We start from the raw sequence: 20,458 nt of genomic DNA, 5'->3' as shown, positions 1-20,458 counted from the left end.
ACCTCATTAGAACTGATTCAAATGTATTCTTTCTGGCTGAGGGATGATTTGGGAGAATGGCATTGAAACACGTATAATATCATATATGAAATGAATCACCAGTCCAGGTTCAATGCATGATACTGGATGCTTGGGGCTGGTGCACTGAGACGACCCAGAGGGATGGTATGGGGAGGGAGGAGTGAGGGGGGTTCAGGATGGGGAACACGTGTATACCTGTGGCAGATTCATGTTGATGTATGGCAAAACCAATACAATATCGTAAAGTAATTAACCTCCAATTAAAATAAATTAATTTATATTTTTTAAAAAAGAAGGCTGTTCAGTTCAGTTCAGTCGCTCAGTCATGTCCAACTCTTTGTGGCCCCATGAATCGCAGCACACCAGGCCTCCCTGTCCATCACCAACTCCCGGAGTTCACTCAGACTCATGTCCATCGAGTCAGTGATGCCATCCAGCCATCTCATCCTCTATCATCCTCTTCTCCTCCTGCCCCCAATCCCTCCCAGCATCAGAGTCTTTTCCAATGAGTCAACTCTTCGCATGAGGTGGCCAAAGTACTGGAGTTTCAGCTTTAGCATCATTCATTCCAAAGAAATCCCAGGGTTGATCTCCTCTAGAATGGACTGGTTGGATCTCCTTGCAGTCTAAGGGACTCAAGAGTCTTCTCCAACACCACAGTTCAAAAGCATCAATTCTTCAGTGCTCAGCCTTCTTCACAGTCCAACTCTCACATCCATATGTGACTACTGGAAAAACCATAGCCTTTCTAGACGGACCTTTGTTGGCAAAGTAATGTCTCTGCTTTTTAATATGCTATCTAGGTTGATCATAACTTTTCTTCCAAGGAGTAAGTGTCTTTTAATTTCATGGCTTCAGTCACCATCTGCAGCGAGTGCTGAAGAATTCATGCTTTCAAACTGTGGTGCTGGAGAAGACTCTTGAGAGTCCCTCTTGGACAGCAAGGAGATGAAACTAGTCAATCCTACAGGAAATCAACCCTGAATAAAATTCTTTAGAAGGACTGATGCTGAAGCTGAAGCTCTAATACTTTGGCCACCTGATGAGAAGAGTTGACTCAATGGAAAAGAATCTGATGCTGGGAAAGACTGAGGGCAAGGGGAGAAGCGGGTGACAGAGGATGAGATAGGTGGATGGCATCAGTGACTCAATGGACCTGAAGTGAAGGACAGGGAAGCCTGCCGTGCTGCAGTTCATGGGGTCGCAAAAAGTCAGACACGACTTAGCAACTGAACAACAGCAGCAACAACGACAACATGGACTACTTTAAACTCTGAAAAAAGATATATAAAAAATAAATTTTGAAAAAAAATGATTGTTTTTTTTAAGAGTTCCTTTAAATACTTTGAAGCCCAAATTATTCTATTTCAAATGGCCTATCATTATTATTCATGTAAAATTTTTCTTCCTCAATTATGAAATGGTCTAACTCTGCTAAGTCCACATTTGTTAGTGGCTTTGTGTGATTGAAGCAGTCCTTCAGCTTTATTTTCACTTATTTTTTGAAATTATACATCTTTTCTAATATTTGTAAGGATTGATACCTTGTGTTGCCACATGTTGATGCAGTGGGCAAATGAAGGCTAGTGCTAATCTGTAAGGAATGTTTGCTAGGGGCCACGTGATGTGAAGAGCTGACTCATTTGAAAAGACCCTGATGCTAGGAAAGATTGAAGGTGGGAGAAGAGGACGACAGAGGATGAGGTGGTTGGATGGCATCACCGACTCAATGGACATTAGTTTGGGTAAACTCCGGGATTTCGTGATGGACAGGGAGGCCTGGCGCAAAGAGTTGGACACGACTGAGCGACTGAACTGAACTGAATTATGTAAGTGGTCAGTTTAGTGAATCTCTTGAAACTAAATGGTGGATAAGAACTCAGCCAAAGCCCTATCACTTGACACATAATTTACATCCATCTCAAATTAAAAACAGAATAAACTGAGTTATAGAAATTTAAACATACTTTTCATAACAAATTTTAAAAAATACACAAACATATAAATAGTCCCTCTTTTTACTTCTCACTGTCATTACCATACCTCACCATTTATAACTGCTTTCTGTATATTCTTCCAGATTTTTCCTTAGTTTACAAAAGTATACTATATATCTTTTTAGAAAATTAATAACACTATACATATTATTTTATAATTTTTTGCTACAGTGACCAAAAAAGAATGCATGAATCAATGGTTGGACAAACTGGGTTAAACTCCAAATTGATGTCAGTAATAGAAGGATCAGCAAAAAAACACATTGCAGATCTTATTTTGTAAAACCAGAGAATAATAACCCCTCTCTCTTTCACTAGCACCCATTCCCAGCCCAAAATGTGTAAAGAAATAGATTACAGGCTTTACCTGGACAAAAACATGGAGCCATGTTACTGTTGTTCTCCTGAAAGTTAGTCAAAGGTTTCTTTTCAGGGGGAGGGTAACAAATAATTCAAACCTTTGCAACAGTCATAATTAATCCTGCAAGCTCAACCTCTGTTTAAAATCACACGTTTTTGCTTTTATTTCCAGGATTCTGGGGGGTGGATCATAGAGGATCCTGCTGTGATTTATGTCTGAGAGTGTTATGCCTATGTTCTCCTCTAGGAGTTTTATAGTTTCTGGTCTTACATTTAGATCTTTAATCCATTTTGAGTTTATTTTTGTGTGCGGTGTTAGAAAGTGATCTAGTTTCATTCTTTTACAAGTGGCTGACCAGTTTTCCCAGCACCACTTGTTAAAGAGATTGTCTTTACTCCATTGTATGTTCTTGCCTCCTTTGTCAAAGATAAGGTGTCCATATGTGTGTGGATTTATCTCAAAAATATACGAGCAACTTCTGCAGCTCAATTCCAGAAAAATAAACGACCCAACCAAAAAATGGGCCAAAGAACTAAATAGACATTTCTCCAAAGAAGACATATGAATGGCTAACAAACACATGAAAAGATGCTCAACATCACTCATTATTAGAGAAATGCAAATCAAAACCACAATGAGGTACCACTTCACACCAGTCAGAAGGCTGCGATCCAAAAATCTGCAAGCAATAAATGCTGGAGAGGGTGTGGAGAAAAGGGAACCCTCCTACACTGTTGGTGGGAATGCAAACTAGTACAGCCACTATGGAGAACAGTGTGGAGATTCCTTAAAAAATTGCAAATAGAACTACCTTATGACCCAGCAATCCCACTGCTGGGCATACATACCGAGGAAACCAGAATTGAAAGAGACACATGTACCCCAATGTTCATCGCAGCACTGTTTATAATAGCCAGGACATGGAAACAACCTAGATGTCCATCAGCAGATGAATGGATAAGAAAGCTGTGGTACATATACACAATGGAGTATTACTCAGCCGTTAAAAAGAATTCATTTGAATCAGTTCTGATGAGATGGATGAAACTGGAGCCAATCATACAGAGTGAAGTAAGCCAGAAAGAAAAACACCAATACAGTATACTAACGCATATATACGGAATTTAGAGAGATTTCAATGACGACCCTGTATGCAAGACAGGAAAAAAGACACAGATGTGTAAAACGGACTTTTGGACTCAGAGGGAGAGGGAGAGGGAGAGGGTGGGATGATTTGGGAGAATGGCATTGAAACATGTATACTATCATGTAAGAATCGAATCACCAGTCTATGTCTGACGCAGGATACAGCATGCTTGCGGCTGGTGCACCGGGATGACCCAGAGAGATGTTATGGGGAGGGAGGTGGGAGGGGGGTTCATGTTTGGGAACGCATGTAAGAATGAAAGATTTTAAAATTAAAAAAAAATAAAAGAAATCAACCCTGAAAAAAAATAAAATAAAATAAAATAAATAAAATCACACGTTTTCCACAATGCTCACCACTCAGAAGATCCTTCAGGTGATCAAGTTCCTCTTCCGTAAGATTGACCTCCATGGCTTCTAACACAGTATCCAGGTTACTTACATGAACCTTTCCTCCTTGAAAACATGAAAGGAAAGGGAGAAAGGAAGAAAAATGGAATGATTCTAAAATATTTTAAAAACTTATAAATCATTTACTATCTTCAACTAACAGATATTATTGGTTCCCCCCATTCAGGTTTATTGAGATATATTAATAGTTGACATATAGCATTGCACAAGTTTAAGGTATACAACATAATGATTTGACACATATGTACATACTGCAAAATGATTACCAAAATAAAGGTAGTTAATGCAGTCACATTTCTCATAGTTATAATTTTGAGGTGAGAACTTTTGTTAAGATTTGCACTATTATTAACTTTCAAAAATACTATACAGTATTAACAATATTGTTAATAATAGTCATTGTGCTGTACATTACATCTCTAGAACTTACTCATCTTCCAACTGGAAATTTGCATTCTTTGATCACTTTCACCCATTCCCCTCCCCACCCCCAAACCTCTGGCAACTACCAATTTTCTATTTTTATGAGTTCAGTTTTTTAAGATACCACATGTAAATGAGATAACAAAATGTCCATCTTTTTCTCTCTGACTTATTTACTTCAGTTCAGTTCAGTTCAGTCGCTCAGTCGTGTCCGACTCTTTGTGACCCCATGATTCACAGCATGCCAGGCCTCCCTGTCCATCACCAACTCCTGGAGTTCACTCAGACTCAAGTGCGTCGAGTCAGTGATGCCATCCAGCCATCTCATCCTCTGTCGTCCTCTTCTGCTCCTGCCCCTAATCCCTCCCAGCATCAGAGTCTTTTCCAATGAGTCAACTCTTCGCATGAGGTGGCCAAAGTACTGGAGTTTCAGCTTTTGCATCATTCCTTCCAAAGAATACCCAGGACTGATCTCCTCTAGAATGGACTGGTTGGATCTCCTTGCAGTCCAAGGGACTCTCAAGAGTCTTCTCCAACACCACAGTTCAAAAACGTCAATTCTTCAGTGCTCAGCCTTCTTCCCAGTCCAACTCTCACATCCATACATGACTACTGGAAAAACCATAGCTTTGACTAGATGGACCTTAGTCGGCAAAGTAATGTTTCTGCTTTTGAATATGCTATCTAGGTTGGTCATAACTTTTTTTCCAAGGAGTAAGCGTCTTTTAATTTCATGGCTGCAGTCACCATCTGCAGTGATTCTGGAGCCCAAAAATATTAAGTCTGACACTGTTTCCACTGTTTCCCCATCTATTTCCCATGAAGTGATGGGGCCAGATGCCATGATCTTTGTTTTCTGAATGTTGAGCTTTAAACCAACTTTTTCACTCTGCTCTTTCACTTTCATCAAGAGGCTTTTTAGTTCCTCTTCACTTTCTGCCATAAGGGTGGTGTCATCTGCATATCTGAGGTTATTGATATTTCTCCCGGCAATCTTGATTACAGCTTGTGTTTCTTCCAGTCCAGCGTTTCTCATGATGTACTCTGCATAGAAGTTAAATAAGCAGGGTGACAATATACAGCCTTGACATACTCCTTTTCCTATTGGAACCAGTCTGTTGTTCCATGTCCAGTTCTAACTGTTGCTTCCTGGCCTGCATACAGATTTCTCAAGAGGCAGGTCAGGTGGTCTGGTATTCCCGTCTCTCTCAGAATTTTCCACAGTTTATTGTGATCCACACAGTCAAAGGCTTTGGCATAGTCAATAAAGCAGAAATAATGTTCTTCTGGAACTCTCTTGCTTTTTCCATGATCCAGTGGATGTTGGCAACTTGATCTCTGGTTCCTCTGCCTTTTCTAAAACCAGTTTGAACATCTGGAAGTTCACAGTTCACGTATTGCTGAAGCCTGGCTTGGAGAATTTTGAGCATTACTTTACTAGCATGTGAGATGAGTGCAATTGTGTGGTAGTTTGACCATTCTTTGGGGTTGGAATGAAAACTGACCTTTTCCAGTCCTGTGGCCACTGCAGAGTTTTCCAAATTTGCTGGCATACTGAGTGCAGCACTTTCACAGCATTATCTTTCAGGATTTGAGAGAGCTCACTGGAATTCCATCACCTCCACTAGCTTTGTTCGTAGTGATGCTTTCTAAGGCCCACTTGACTTCACATTCCAGGATGTCTGGCTCTAGATGAGTGATCACACCATCGTGATTATCTGGGTCATGAAGATCTTTTTTGTACAGTTCTTCTGTGTATTCTTGCCATCTCTTCTTAATATCTTCTGCTTCTGTTAGGTCCATACCATCTCTGTCCTTTATCGTGCCCATCTTTGCATGAAATGTTCCCTTGGTATCTCTAATTTTCTTGAAGAGATCTCTAGTCTTTCCTATTCTGTTCTTTTCCTCTCTTTCTTTGCATTGATTGCTGAAGAAGGCTTTCTTATCTCTTCTTGCTATTCTTTGGAACTCTGCATTCAGATGCTTATATCTTTCCTTTTCTCCTTGGCTTTTCACTTCTCTTCTTTTCACAGCTTTTGTAAGGCCTCCTCAGACAGACATTTTGCTTTTTTGCATTTCTTTTCCATGGAGGTGGTCTTGATCCGCGTCTCCTGTACAATGTCACTTATTTACTTATACCCCTCTATTTATAGTGTTGCAGATGGTAGGATTTCTTTCTATTTTAGTGGCTGAATAATATTCCATTGAGTGTATATACATACACACACACCACATTTTCATTTTATTTATTCATTCAGCCATCATACCATGTCTTGGTTATGGTAAATAATGCTGCAATAAACACAAGACGGCAGATATCTCTTTGAGACAGTAACAGTATTACTGTTACATGAATATACACTGATAAAAGAGAATGACATCATAACCTGGTATAACTGCTAATATTTTCAAGCAAAGAACAAAACTACAATAGATTTTTCCAGCTCTTTATAAGCAGAGTTAGAATTTAAAGAGTTTAAAGCATGAGTCAGAACTTCTCTTCTCAAACCTTAAGCACACCTGCTTAGGAAAATGTTAGGTGGGATAGGAGTTAAGCAACTATAAGGAGAGAGCACTAATCAGCACTCTTCACAAAGAACTAGAGATTATATTTTTTGCCCCTCAATTCTTACTCTCAGATTGTTTTCTCTATTCGTCGTCACATCTGGAATAAATGGCAAAACTTTTCCCTCTCTCCCTCTTGCCTTCCTTCCTACTCCTCTTGCTCCTTCCCTCCTTCCTTTTCTTTATCTCTTCCTTTCATCTTTCCTTTTTTGTTTATATAAATTTTTTTTCAGAAAAATTTAGAAAAATGCAATCTAACGGGGAACTTCCAAGATAAAGGTTTTTACCAGGAAAAAACACAGATGTGAGAAGAAAAACAAGAAGCAAAATAAAGTATTATAGTTTCTTGATATGAATTTAACATTTGAGGAGGATATTTCACAGACTTAACCATGTTTGCTTACTTTTGTTACTCCTCACATCCTTCAGCAGTCTGTTTTGAAATACCTTTCCATGAGCTGTAAGAAAAGGTACAATTGAGATCTCTGGAAAATTGATATAAAATTCACTGAAAAATTATAAATTGTATGATTACAAAAAGTTACATTTTAATGATGTGCTTTAAAATTTAGTCTATTTTATAGCCACAATATTGACATTTAAGAATATAAATATCTTTCACAATGGCAAACTTATCCATTACTTGGTATTAGAGACATTTATTAGCTTAACTCTCCTACAATGCAAATCTACAAAACACATATAAATATTTTTGCTTTATTCTACTGATGTTCTATTCCTTTCTCTTTTATTATTTTTCATTGTTCATACTGCAAACCTAATGCTGACCCGAGGGACAGTATTAGTCACTTAGAGATGACTTAAGTTGTGTTTGAGGAGATAATGATGAAATTTATTCTCAAGTCAAAAGTGCCTTTCTATTAATCTATGGCATTCTGGGGCAAAACTGTACTATTAAAAGATTAAGGGCTGCTCATGCTGACCTGTAAGATCAAGTTCCCTGGGAGGAATGGTACATTCTTGTGGCTTACCATCAGTGGGCAGTGTTTTCATCAGTTGCTCAAGCTCCTTATCTGTAAGCTCAATTCCCATGTCTTTTAGAACATTTTGTAGGTTACTGGAATCAATTTTTTCTCCTTTGAAAAGATGGAATATTCATAGGTAAAATTAATGTTAAGGGCCAAGCTAATTATTTCTTTTTTTAAAAAAATTTATTTATTTTAATTAGAGGCTAATTACTTTACAATATTGTATTGGTTTTGCTATACATTGACATGAATCCACCACAGGTGTACATGTGTTCCCCATCCTGAACCCCCTTCCCACCTCCCTCCCCATACCATCCCTCTGGGTCATCCCAGTGCACCAGCCCCAAGCATCCAGTATCATGCATCAAACCTGGACTGGCGATTCGTTTCACATATGATAATATACATGTTTCAATGCCATTCTCCCAAATCATGCCACCCTTTCCCTCTCCCACAGAGTCCAAAAGACTGTTCTATACATCTGTGTCTCTTTTGCTGTCTCGCATACAGGGTTATCGTTACCATCTTTCTAAATTCCATATATATGCGTTAGTATACTGTATTGGTGTTTTTCTTTCTGGCTTACTTCACTCTGTATAATCGGCTCCAGTTTCATCTACCTCATTAGAACTGATTCAATGTATTCTTTTTAATGGCTGAGTAATACTCCATTGTGTATATGTACCACAGCTTTCTTATACATTCATCTGCTGATGGACATCTAGGTTGCTTCCATGTCCTGGCTATCATAAAATAATTATTTCAAATCATCTAAAAATATACTTGTGCTGCAGAATGAATGATTTCCTAATAAAAAGTCAAATCAGATCTTCCCTGGTGGCACAGTGGGTAAGAATCCACATGCTAATGAAAGGGACATGGGTTCGATCCCTAATCTGGGAAGATTCCACAAGCTGCAGAGCAATTAAGCCTGTGTATCACAACTACTGAGCCTGTGCCCTAGAGCCCATGAGCCACAACTGCTTAAGCACACATGCCTAAAGCCTGTGCTCTGCAACAAGAGAAATCAACACAATAAGAAACTCGTGCACCTCAATGAAGAGTAGCCTCTGCTCACAGCAACTAGAGAAAGCCCATGCAAAGCAAGGAAGACCCAGCGCAGCCAAAAATAAATAAATAGATAAATAAAAAATTTTAAATAAACTAGTCATTTAAAAAAGGTCAAATTAAAAATAGATTTTGTCCCTTAATAAATGAAATATTATTTATTATTATTATTCCTAACTTGGAATACTTAGAATAACACCACACAGTATAGAAGCAAATCTGGTTGTACAATTATCTACAAATAGGACAAGAGATGGTTAGTACAATAAAATACATAATCATCAGAGTATAACTTATTTTACTTTATTTTATTAAAACTATGATTAGCTGTTTGCAATGAATTTATTATGTTTAATGCTTCACTCTGCTTTTACTCTGTCCGTAAATACTCATCAACACATTTATTGAATAAAAAACCCATCAAATATAAGACTTCTAACGAAGAAATAGTCATTTTGTTTTACTTAGAAAACCCAGATAATGTTAGCTTAATCTGTTGGTCAGCAGATGAAAATATTTTACCAAAATGAACACTGAAAATATGCTAATTTATAAGTCACATATTATTTATTGGGAAATACTATAAAATTTTTTATCATAAACCATGATTTAGTATAAATCATTTATAATAAATTCCTACCTGTAAAAGCTTTTACTTCATCCTTCAAGGTTTTAAGGGATACTTTATTATCAACTGTAAGACAGAAACATAACATGAATCTCATAAAATTATTTAACATAACATAAGAACACTCTCCCCTCTTCTGATTATAACAACTAGCAATAGCACTTAATAAGTGTACTGGGTACTTTGTTAAGCATTTTAAATGGTCATTCAATAAACATTTATTCAAAATAAGCAAAGAACATGGATTAGAAAAAATTATAAATATTAAAATTAATGCTTTCTTCAAAAATGTAAATTTGACTTTCTACCCAATAAATATCAAATCTTATATTTGATAATGAAAAAATGGGCTATTTTGTAGAGGCCAGCTTTCTTGCTCTCAGAGTTCAAAAGACTCTTCTATTGACCATGCCACCAGTACCTGGAACAATACATTCCCATCTTCTTTAACTTTCTCACCTCCAATCTTGATATCTTCCCCATGAGATTTCCTTTATTTCTTTCTTTCCTCTGTTAAAGGTACAAAGCTCAAAAGACAATGGGATGTAATACACTTACCACTGATGGGCAGGTTTTGTGTCAGATCTTTAAGTTCCTCATCAGTGATCTTGATTCCCATGTTGCCAAGTACAGTTTCCAGGTTTTCGATGTCAACATTCCCTTAATTAGAAAGAGACAGGACTGTGAAGCAAATTTAATGATTCCAGAGAAGTTATTTTTAAGGTTTTATTTTTGACACATATATACCTTCTGAGAATCTGAGAAAGGCTATGTATCTTACACTCCTACAAAGTGCACCTGTACTTATTTATAAAAGTGCATTAAGATTTAGAGGATGTTCTCAAGCCCTTCCATGGACCTCATAAGTGTTCACAAAACTAAAACTTTTTTTTTAAACTAAAACTTAAAACATCTGATCCACATTAAAAAATTAATTCCTTTGAATCATGATTATGTCTTTCAGCATAAAGATCAAAGATTCATTGAATCAATATATAAAGGAAATTGACAGTGTAAATAATATTAGGATTCTTTCCCTTAGCCCAATTTGGGGAAGAAGATCAGAGTAATTAGTTTATGCAAGATTTGAAACAATAAATAAAATATTTTTGGACAGTTCACAGGATTAAAAAATCTCACTACTAGCGGGAGTGATCAAGTGGAGTAGGAAGACCCTGAGCTCACCTGCTTTCATGGGCACACTAAAATACAACTATTTATGAAGCAGGTATTTTTTTTAACTTCAAATTTCATATTGGAGTATGGTTCAGGTGTATAGCAAAGTGACTCAGTTATACATATACATGTTTCTATTCTTTTTCAAAAATTTTCCCCATTTAAGTTGTTACATAATATTGAGCAGAGTGCCTTGTGCTATACGGTAGGTCCTTGTTGGCTATCATTTTAAACACAGCATTGTGTACATGTCAATCCCACATTTCCTAACTACCCCTACCTTTCCACCCTTCACCTCTGGTAATCATAAATTTGCTCTCTAAGTCTGTGAGTCATTACGGAGCAACTATTGATGAGAAACATTGGAAGATGAGCAGAAAAGATGTTCTACAATTATAGATACAAAGAAGGAACTCACAATAAGATGGGTTGGAGGGGCAGAGATGTAGCAAAGTTAAGATTCATACTCCTGAATGGGAGATCCACAACTGGATGATGAATACAATTGTAGAGGTTCTCCCCAAGGTGTGAGGGGTCCTGGCCCCTGAAACTAAGAGTTAACTCATTGAAAAACAACAAGTTGATAAATCTTTAGTCAGATTCATCAAGAATAAAAGAGAAGGCCCAAACCAATAAAATCAGAAATGATAAAGGAAAAGTTACAACAGATAGCAGAAAAATACAAAAGATCATATGAAATTACTACAAATAGTTACATACCAATAAAATGAATAATCTAGAAGAAATGGATAAACTCCTAGAAACATACAGTCTAATCTTCCAATAATGAACCAGGAAGAAATAAAAATAAGAACAGTCCAATTACCAATAATGAAATTAATCAGTAATTAAAAAAAAACCTCCCAACAAACAAAAATCTAGGACCAGATGACTTTGCAGGTGAATTTTACCAAACATTCAGAGAAGAGTTAACACCTATCCTTCTCAAACCATCCAAAAACTTATGGAGGAAGGAGTGCTTCTGAACTCATTCTACAAGGCTAGTATCACCATCATACCAAAACCAGACAAAGATATCACACAAAAAAGAAAATTTTAAGTCAGTATCACTTATGAACATAGATGCAAAAATCCTCAACAAAATATTAGTAATCCAAGCTCAGCAATATATCAAAAGGATTATACACTATGGTCAAATGGGATTTATCCCTGGAATGTAAGAATGGTTCAATATCTGCAAACTAATCATATGATACACCACATTAACAAATTGAAGAGTAAAAATCATATGAACATCTCAATAAATGCAGAGAAAGATTCTGAAAAAATAACTTTTATTTATGATAAAAACTCTCTACAAAGTGGCTATAGCAGAAACATAGCTCATTATAATAATGGTTATATATGACAAACCCAGGCTTCTGTGGTAGCTCAGCTGGTAAAAAAAAATTCCATCTGCAATGCAGGTGACCCTGGTTCTATTCCTGGATTGGGAAGGATCCCTGGAGAAGGGATAGTCTACCCATTCCAGTATTCATGGGCTTCCTTGGTGGCTCAGATGGTAAAGAATCCACCTGCAATGTGGGAGACCTGGGTTCGATCCCTGGGTTGGGAAGATCCTCTGGAGGAGGGCATGGCAATCCACTCCAGTATTCTTGCCTGGAGAATCCGCATGGACAGAGATGAGGCAGGTGGGCTATAGTTCATGGGGCTGCAAAGAGTCAGACACAACTGAGCGACTAAGCACAGCACATGACAAGCCCACAGCTAACGTCATCCCCAACAGTGAAAAAGCTGAAAGCTAAGATTAGGTACCAGACAAGGATGACCACTCTCACTACTTTTATTGAACAAAAGTATTAGAAGTCCTAGTCATTGCAATCAGACAACAAAAAGAAAATAGAAGAAATCTAAGTTGTAAAGGAAGAAGTAAAATGTCACTGCTTGCAAAAGACATGTACTATACACAGAAAATTCCAGTGACATCACCAAAAAACTACTAGACCTCATCAATGAATTCTGTAAAGTTAATCTACAGAAATCTATTGCATTTCTATATGCTAAAAACAGAGTACCAGAAAGAAAAATTAAGAAAGTAATCCCATTTACCATTGCATCAAAAGGAATAAAATACCTATGAATAAATCCAACTAAAGAGGTAAAAGACTTGTTTTTGGAAAACTATGAAACACTGATCAAAGAAACTGAAGATACATAAATAGATGGACAGATATACTGTGTTTGTGGATTGGAAGAGTCAATGTTGTCAAAATGGTTATATTACCCAATGCAATCTATAGATTCAATGCAATCCCTATCAAATTACCAAGGATACACATCAAGGTATATATCAAAATACCAAGGACATTTTTTTCACTGAACTAGAACAAATAATTTTAAAATTTGCATGGAATCACAAAAGACCAGTAAGTCAAAACAATTTCGAGGAAGAAGGATAAAGCTGGAGGTATCACATTTCCTTATTTCAAAGTATACTATAAAGCTACAGTAATCAAAATGATAAGGTACTGGCACAATAATGGATTCATAAATCAATGGGACAGAATAGAGAACCCACAAATGAACTCTCACTTATATGACTGAGTAATCTATGACAAAGGAGGGAAGAATATAAAATAGGAATAATACAATTTCTTCAATAGATGGTGTTGGAAAACATGCAAAAGAGTTAAACTAGACCACTGTTTCACACTATGTACAAAAATAAATTCAAAATGGGTTAAAAGCTTAAATGTAAGGCCTGAAACCCTAAAACTTCTAGAAGAAACACAGGTAATAAGCTCTTCAACATAAAGTTTCAACAGTATCTTTCAGATCTGTCTCTTCAAATAAAGGAGACAAAAATATAAGCAAAAAGGGGAAAAAATAAGCAAAAGTAAACAAATGGGACTACGTTAAATAAAAAGGCTTCTGCACAGCAAAGAAAAATTATCAACAAAATGAAAAGGCCATCTACTAAGTGGGAGATGATTTTGCAAACAATATATCCAATAAGGAGTTCATATCCAAAATACACAAAGAACTCAAACAACTCAACACTAAAAAAAGAATCCAATTAAAAAAACTGAACAGAGGCTCTGAGCAGACAGTTTTGTAATCAAGACACACAGATTATATGAGAACATGCTCAATATCACTAACCAACAGGGAAATGTAAATCAAAACCACAATGAGCTATCACCTTACACCTGTTGGAAAGCCTGTTATCAAAGAGATAAATAACAAGTGTTAGAGAGAATGTAGAGAAAAGTGAACCCTTGTACACCATTGGCAGCAATATAAATTTGTGCAGCCACTGTGGAGAACAGTATGGAGATTCATCAAAAAATTAAAAACAGAATTATTATATGATATTGCTATTCTAACTCTTGGGTATTTATCCAAAGAAAATGAAAACAACACTACTTAGAAAAGAAGAATTCACCCCCATGTTCACTGCAGCATTATTTACAAATTTACAATAGCCAAGATATAGAAGCAACCTAAGTGCCCATCAAGAGATGACTGGATAAGAAGATGTGGTGTATATATATTTATGGAATGGAATATTACTTAGTCATAAAATATATACATATATAATGAAATGGAATATTATTCTGTCATAAAAAAATCTTGACATTTTCAGCAACATGGATGGATCTGCAGGTACAATGCTAAGTGAAATAAGTCAGACAAAGAAAGAGAAATATTGTATGATTTCACTTATATGAGAAATCTAAAAAACAAAACAAACAAATATAACAAAACAAAAACACAGTATTAGAATTAGACACAGAGAACAAACAGATGGTTGCCAGAGGAGACAGTGGTAGGGAATAAAAGGAATAGACAAGGGAGATTAATAGGAACAAACTTTCAGTTGCAAAAAAAACAAACATATATATATATATATATATATATATATATATATATATATATGTCACAGGGCATTAAATGTACAGAGTGGGGAATATAGTAAATAACTATGTAATGTTTTCATATGGTGACATGACTTATTGTGGTGATCACTTAAAAATGAACAGACATATTCAATCACTATATTGTGTAACAAGAACAAATACAGTTTTGTCGGACAGTTATACTTCAAAAACAAACACATTCATAGAAAAACAGATCTGATTTGTGGTTACCAGGGGCAAGGTGTGGAAGGAAAGGAAATATGATGAAGGCAGTCAAAAGGTACAACTTTCAATTATTATGTAAATAAGTATGAGGGATGTAATGTACAACATGATAAATATAATCAGCACTGTAGCCCACCAGATTCCTCTGTCCATGGGATTCTCCAGGCAAGGATACTGGAATGGGTTGCCATTTCCTACCCCAATAGTTAGCACTGTGTGCTGTGCTTAGTCGCTCAGTCATGTCCAACTCTTTACGATCCCATGGATTGTAGCCCTCTGTCCATGGGGCTTCTCCAGGCAGGAATACAGGAGTAGGTTGCCATGCCCTTCTCCAAGGGATCTTCCCAACCCAGGGATCGAACCCAGGTCTCCTGTCTTGGAGGAGGATTCTAGTACTGCCTGAGCCATCAGGGAAACCCAAGAATATTGGAGTGGGTAGCCTATCCTTTCTCCAGAGAATCTTCCCAGGGAATTGAACTGGGCTCTCCTGCATTGCAGGTAGATTCTTTACCAGCTGAGCTACCAGGGAAGCCCATAGTTAACATTACTGAATGTTATACATGAAAATTGCTAAGAATGCCTAAAATTTCTGATCACAAGGAAATTTTTTCTATTTTCTTAATTTTATAACTACATGAGATGATAGATGTTCACTAAACTTACTGTGGTAACCATTTCTTGATGTATGTAAGTCAAATCATTATGCTGAACACAAACTTATACAGTAATTATATGTCAATTATATCTCAGTAAAACTGGAAGAAAAAGAGATTTCACTATTACTACTAATGATAATGATAGCTAATCTTTATGGAGAATTTTTTTTTTTTGGTACCAGGCACCATATAAAACATTTCATTTTTTTGTCGTTTAATCTCAGAGATGTCATATAACAATTAACTGAAATTCCTGTATAAATAGTTCATCTTTTTTTTTTTTGCAAGTAACTATTTCCTCCCCCAAATAATTGATGAGAGTGTGGGATACATTTCTAAGCAACATGGTTGATTACCTTGTTAAATAAAAACAAATCTGCTTTTTAAAAAATGACATGTAATCTATATAAACAAGGAGCAGCAAGATTCATAATGAAGTGATTAGATAATGGTGTAAAGCCAAATGAGAACCTCATATTCAACTGCTTTCTTATGACTTCTGACTCACGTTTAAGATACTTTACACTATTTGGCACCATGTTCTCCCCTCCCTCCTTCCTTCCTTTTGTTTTTGTTATTATTATTATTTTTTTTTACTTTAGAATCAGTTCTAATGAGGTGGATGAAACTAGAGCCAATTATACAGAGTGAAGTAAGCCAGAAAGAAAAACACCAATACAGTATACTAACACATATATACGGAATTTAGAAAGATGGTAACAATAACCCTGTATGCGAGACAGCAAAAGAGACACAGATGTATAGAACAGTCTTTGGACTCTGTGGGAGAGGGAGAGGGTGGGATGATTTGGGAGAATGGCATTGAAACATATATAATATAATATAAGAAATGAATCGCCAGTCTAGGTTCGATGCAGGATATAGGATGCTTGGGGCTGGTGCACTGGGACGACCCACAGGGATGGTATGGGGAGGGAGGTGGGAGGGAGGTTCAGGATTGGGAACACGTGTATACCCGCGGTGGATTCATGTTGAAGTATGGCAAAATCCTCCTTCCTTCTTATGCTCAAGTTCTCCCCAATGTGACCAGCAGGAGTCTACTCCTGTTTCTTTTGACATGAACACGTTAAATACTACCTTGCTTTCAGAAAAAAGGTAGCCCATGCCTACTCTGTACTTTTCCTATCCCAGACCTGGAAGCAGAATTTCTCCAATGAGTTCTGGGGTTCCTTTTAGTAGAAATTTTATTCAGAAACCATGATCATTGAAATTAAGATGTGATTGTTTCTAGGTCCTTTTCTTTCAAGGAAAATACAGGAAATTCATCTTTAAAACAAACAGGATAAAAAAAAAAAAACCCAACATGAATTCACAGTGATCCAAATTTACAGTTACAGGATTTTTCCTAACTTCTTGATTGTATATTTGTACCTCTTTTCTCTGAAACTGAAACATGTTAGTTTCAAGAATATTAACACATTTATTTGTTTTATTCTGCTTTTACCTGTATTAGTCACAATATTAAATTCCAATATTATTATTAATGATAAAACTATTGAATAAAGTTTAAGATTCCTTTGAAGTCCTTTCTGTAGTTAGTATATATTTCACTGTTCAATCATAGAACTGCATTTCAGAAATCACTTGAAATAACTAGTTTCCCTATATCATTCTATTGGGCTTCCCTGATAGCTCAGTTGGTAAAGAATCCACTTGCAATGCAGGAGACCTTAGTTCGATCCCTGGGTTGGTAAGATCACCTGGAGAAGGGAAAAGCTACACACTCCAGTATTCTGGCCTGGAGAATTCCATGGACTGTATAGTTCATAGGGTTGTGAAGAGTCAGACACAACTGAATGACTTTCACTTTCATGTATCATTCTGTTACCACTTTGTTATATAATTAGACTCATGTGTTTCAGTTTATTTTCAATTTTAGAGTTTATTTTTCTTAAATATTTGATTTTTAAAAATATTTAAGCATTTTTAAGTTAAAACTAAATAATAAATATACTCAGACTCCCTTCTAGCCCCTTCACAATGTTTCCTGAATCTCCTACAAGTGAACTATTTTTTAAAATTACTTTCTGAGTTATATTTCAGATTGATTTTGCAAAAATAAGCATGTAGGTTCTTATTTCCTCTCCTTACTTACATAAAATGTAACTTTCTATATTGATGATTCTACATCTTGCTTTGGTTAGTTAATATATATCCTATAGATTATACATGTCAATATAAATAACCAATATACCAAATTTTTGATTGGACTTTCTGGAAGCTTTAAGAAAAGTCTCAGTGCAGGTTATAGATAAAGTGATGTGATAATCCACTATGTGAGTAACAAAGGAAAAAATTTTAAATTATATTGATTAGAGTAAATTTATTCAATTTACTTTAAAGTTAGAAAAAAAGTTTTTCAGTTAAAACTGGAAAAAGTATAGCAAAAGTATGGCAAATAGGTGGGGGGAAAATGGAAACAGTAAGGACTTCTATTTTCCTGGGCTCCGAAATCACTGCAGATGGTGACTGCTGCCATGAAATTTAAAAATGCTTGCTCCTTGGAAGAAAAGCTATGACCAACCTAGAGAGCATATTAAAAAGCAGAGACATTACTTTGCCAACAAATGTCCATCTAGTCAAAGTTATGGTTTTTCCAGTAGTCATACACGGATGTGAGAGTTGGACTATAAAGAAAGATGAGCACCGAAGAACTGATGCTTTTGAACTGTGGTGTTGGAGAAGACTCTTGAGAGTCCCTTGGACTGCAAGGAGATCCAACCATTCCATCCTAAAGGAAATAAGTTCTGAATATTCATTGAAAGGACTGATGCTGAAGCTGAAACTTCATTATTTTGGCCACCTGATGAGAAGAACTGACCCATTGGAAAAGACCCTGATGCTGGAAAAGATTGAAAGCGGGAGAAGGGGACAACAGAGGATGAGATGGTTGGTTGGTATCACCGACTCGATGGACATGAGTTTGTGTAAGCTGCGGGAGTTGGTGATGGACAGGGAAGCCCGGCGTGCTGCAGTCCATGGGGTCACAAAGAGTCAGACACGACTGAGTGACTGAAGTGAACTGGTAGCAAATCTACACAGGAGCTGGTGGTTTATCAATATTAAACCTACTCATCTCATTCTTTTCCTTCTTTTCTCCATGATTTTTCCTTTTTTCTCTGTCTTCTAGTACATAACCATTGCATTTTCGTCTTGTGTCTCATAAGTAAACACAGAGTTTTCACTTGAATCATGGGTAGGCTTACATGTTTCTTAGTTTTTGTAGTCCCTGTGTTCTGTGCACATCTCTCAGATCCTATTTACCATTTTTGAGCATCCCCAGCCATGGTGTGGTTTTGCTTCCAACAAGTAGCACCTATAACTTTTGTTTGTAAGACTACCCTCATGCTACTGAAGACTGCTTTTCTCTCTTGTACAGAAAACAAAGAAAGTGTGGCTGGGTCAGCCAATGACTGATTGAGGGAAAGTGTGAAAGCTCTCGACTGGGACAACTCTGAGGTGTAATTTACAGAGATCTTCAGTGGGGTTATTCTGAAGGTATCAAGACTTTGTCTAAGACGGGGCTTTTACTCGGCTTCTTCTATCCCCTTATATAAGTTTTCTTTGGTAACTCTTCTGTAACAATTCACTTGCACATAAATACTAGTCTCATGGTCTGCTTCTGAAAACCAAATTTAGGACACTTGGCTTTGGAAGTGATCCTCAGAAGCAGAGCATAAGGTGGTGTATGCCTTGCTGGATAGGTTATAACAAAGATTCCATTGATGGTGTTAGGGAAGGGGTAATAATCCCTAACACATGCATGTGTATGTGCATGCTAAGTCATTTCCAACTCTTTGCAACCCCAGGCACTGTAGCCCACCAGGCTTCTCTAGTCCATGGGATTTTCCTAGCAAGAATACTAGAGTGGGTTGCCATTTCTTCCTCCAGGGGATCTTCCTGACACAGGGATCGAACCCACATCTCCTGCATTGATAGGCCAATTCTTTACCACTGCGTCACCTGGCAACCTGTAACACATAGTATTGTTGAAACTGCTGGGATGTTCACCTTTGGAGAATTGATTGTAAAACCAATACAATATTATAAAGTAATTAGCCTCCAATTAAAATGAATAAATTTATACTAAAAATTTTTGAACAAAAAAAAACACATACAGGTGGAAGGGGATGTATTGGCTCAAATAATATTCTCTAATGTTTGAGAAATACAAGTAAATTTTAATTTTACAATGTAATTGGATGGTTGTTGCTTAGTAACTTCAGGCATGTGTAAAGGGCAGGCTTCCATGGCAGCAGTTTAAGAGGCTCTCATCTCCTAATTGAGGAGACAGTGTTGAAGACCAAGGTCAGTACCTGATGGTCAGAATGGCAGAACCTCAGAGAAAGCTGAATGTGCAGTCTTGGAAAGTCTGCTCTATCACAGTCCTGGCTCTGGCAGGGAGCTGGACACTGAGACTTGTGGTAGGGACATTTGGATGGATACACTTACTGCATCATTAAAGATAGTGTTCCATAGACCCTCTTGAGGAACATAGTTATTTGATGGATCTTTAGGTCTTACATAATAGATTTATTCTGGTATACCCAACTTATTCGAACTTTTTGTTCTCTCCTCAGCGTTGTATCAAGGCAGTTCTGGCATTTTCACCTAATTTGATGTGGGCCATTGTCTTCCAAGCTCCTAGGAGCCAACCCAGAAGTTTACTGTCCACCCCAAGTAGTTTTGGCTGGGCATTAAAACTGGACTTACAGGAACAAGCACCCACATCAACAAACTCTTCCTATCCAGCCTCAACCTAATTTTCCACACTCTATTCTGGGTTATACTTGAAGATCTTCTCCCAGAAATGCTGTCCTAGTCCTTGCCAGTACATAGCAGTCAAGTATTGCAGTTCCTTCTATGAATAATCTCTTTATCCCTTAGAAG

The 20,458-nt window shown here is 36.8% G+C and overlaps 1 protein-coding gene across 1 annotated transcript in view; it reads right to left on the bottom strand.

The window, feature by feature from the left end:
• EFCAB3 (EF-hand calcium binding domain 3) overlaps nt 1-20,458 on the bottom strand; it is a 493,997-nt gene that overhangs the window by 208,296 nt on the left and 265,243 nt on the right. The window contains exons 54-58 of the mRNA XM_069541641.1: nt 10,168-10,269; nt 9,622-9,675; nt 7,917-8,021; nt 7,329-7,382; nt 3,883-3,981 (exon numbers count right to left, since the gene is read on the bottom strand). Of these exons, the coding sequence (XP_069397742.1) occupies nt 3,883-3,981; nt 7,329-7,382; nt 7,917-8,021; nt 9,622-9,675; nt 10,168-10,269 (414 nt within the window). The remainder of the gene's footprint in view (nt 1-3,882; nt 3,982-7,328; nt 7,383-7,916; nt 8,022-9,621; nt 9,676-10,167; nt 10,270-20,458) is intronic.

The sequence above is a fragment of the Ovis canadensis genome, chromosome 11 (assembly GCF_042477335.2).
Source record: "Ovis canadensis isolate MfBH-ARS-UI-01 breed Bighorn chromosome 11, ARS-UI_OviCan_v2, whole genome shotgun sequence".
Classification (NCBI taxonomy): domain Eukaryota; kingdom Metazoa; phylum Chordata; class Mammalia; order Artiodactyla; family Bovidae; genus Ovis; species Ovis canadensis.
The sequence above is the reverse complement of the archived record's forward strand: the minus strand, read 5'-3'. Positions and strand labels throughout refer to the sequence as shown.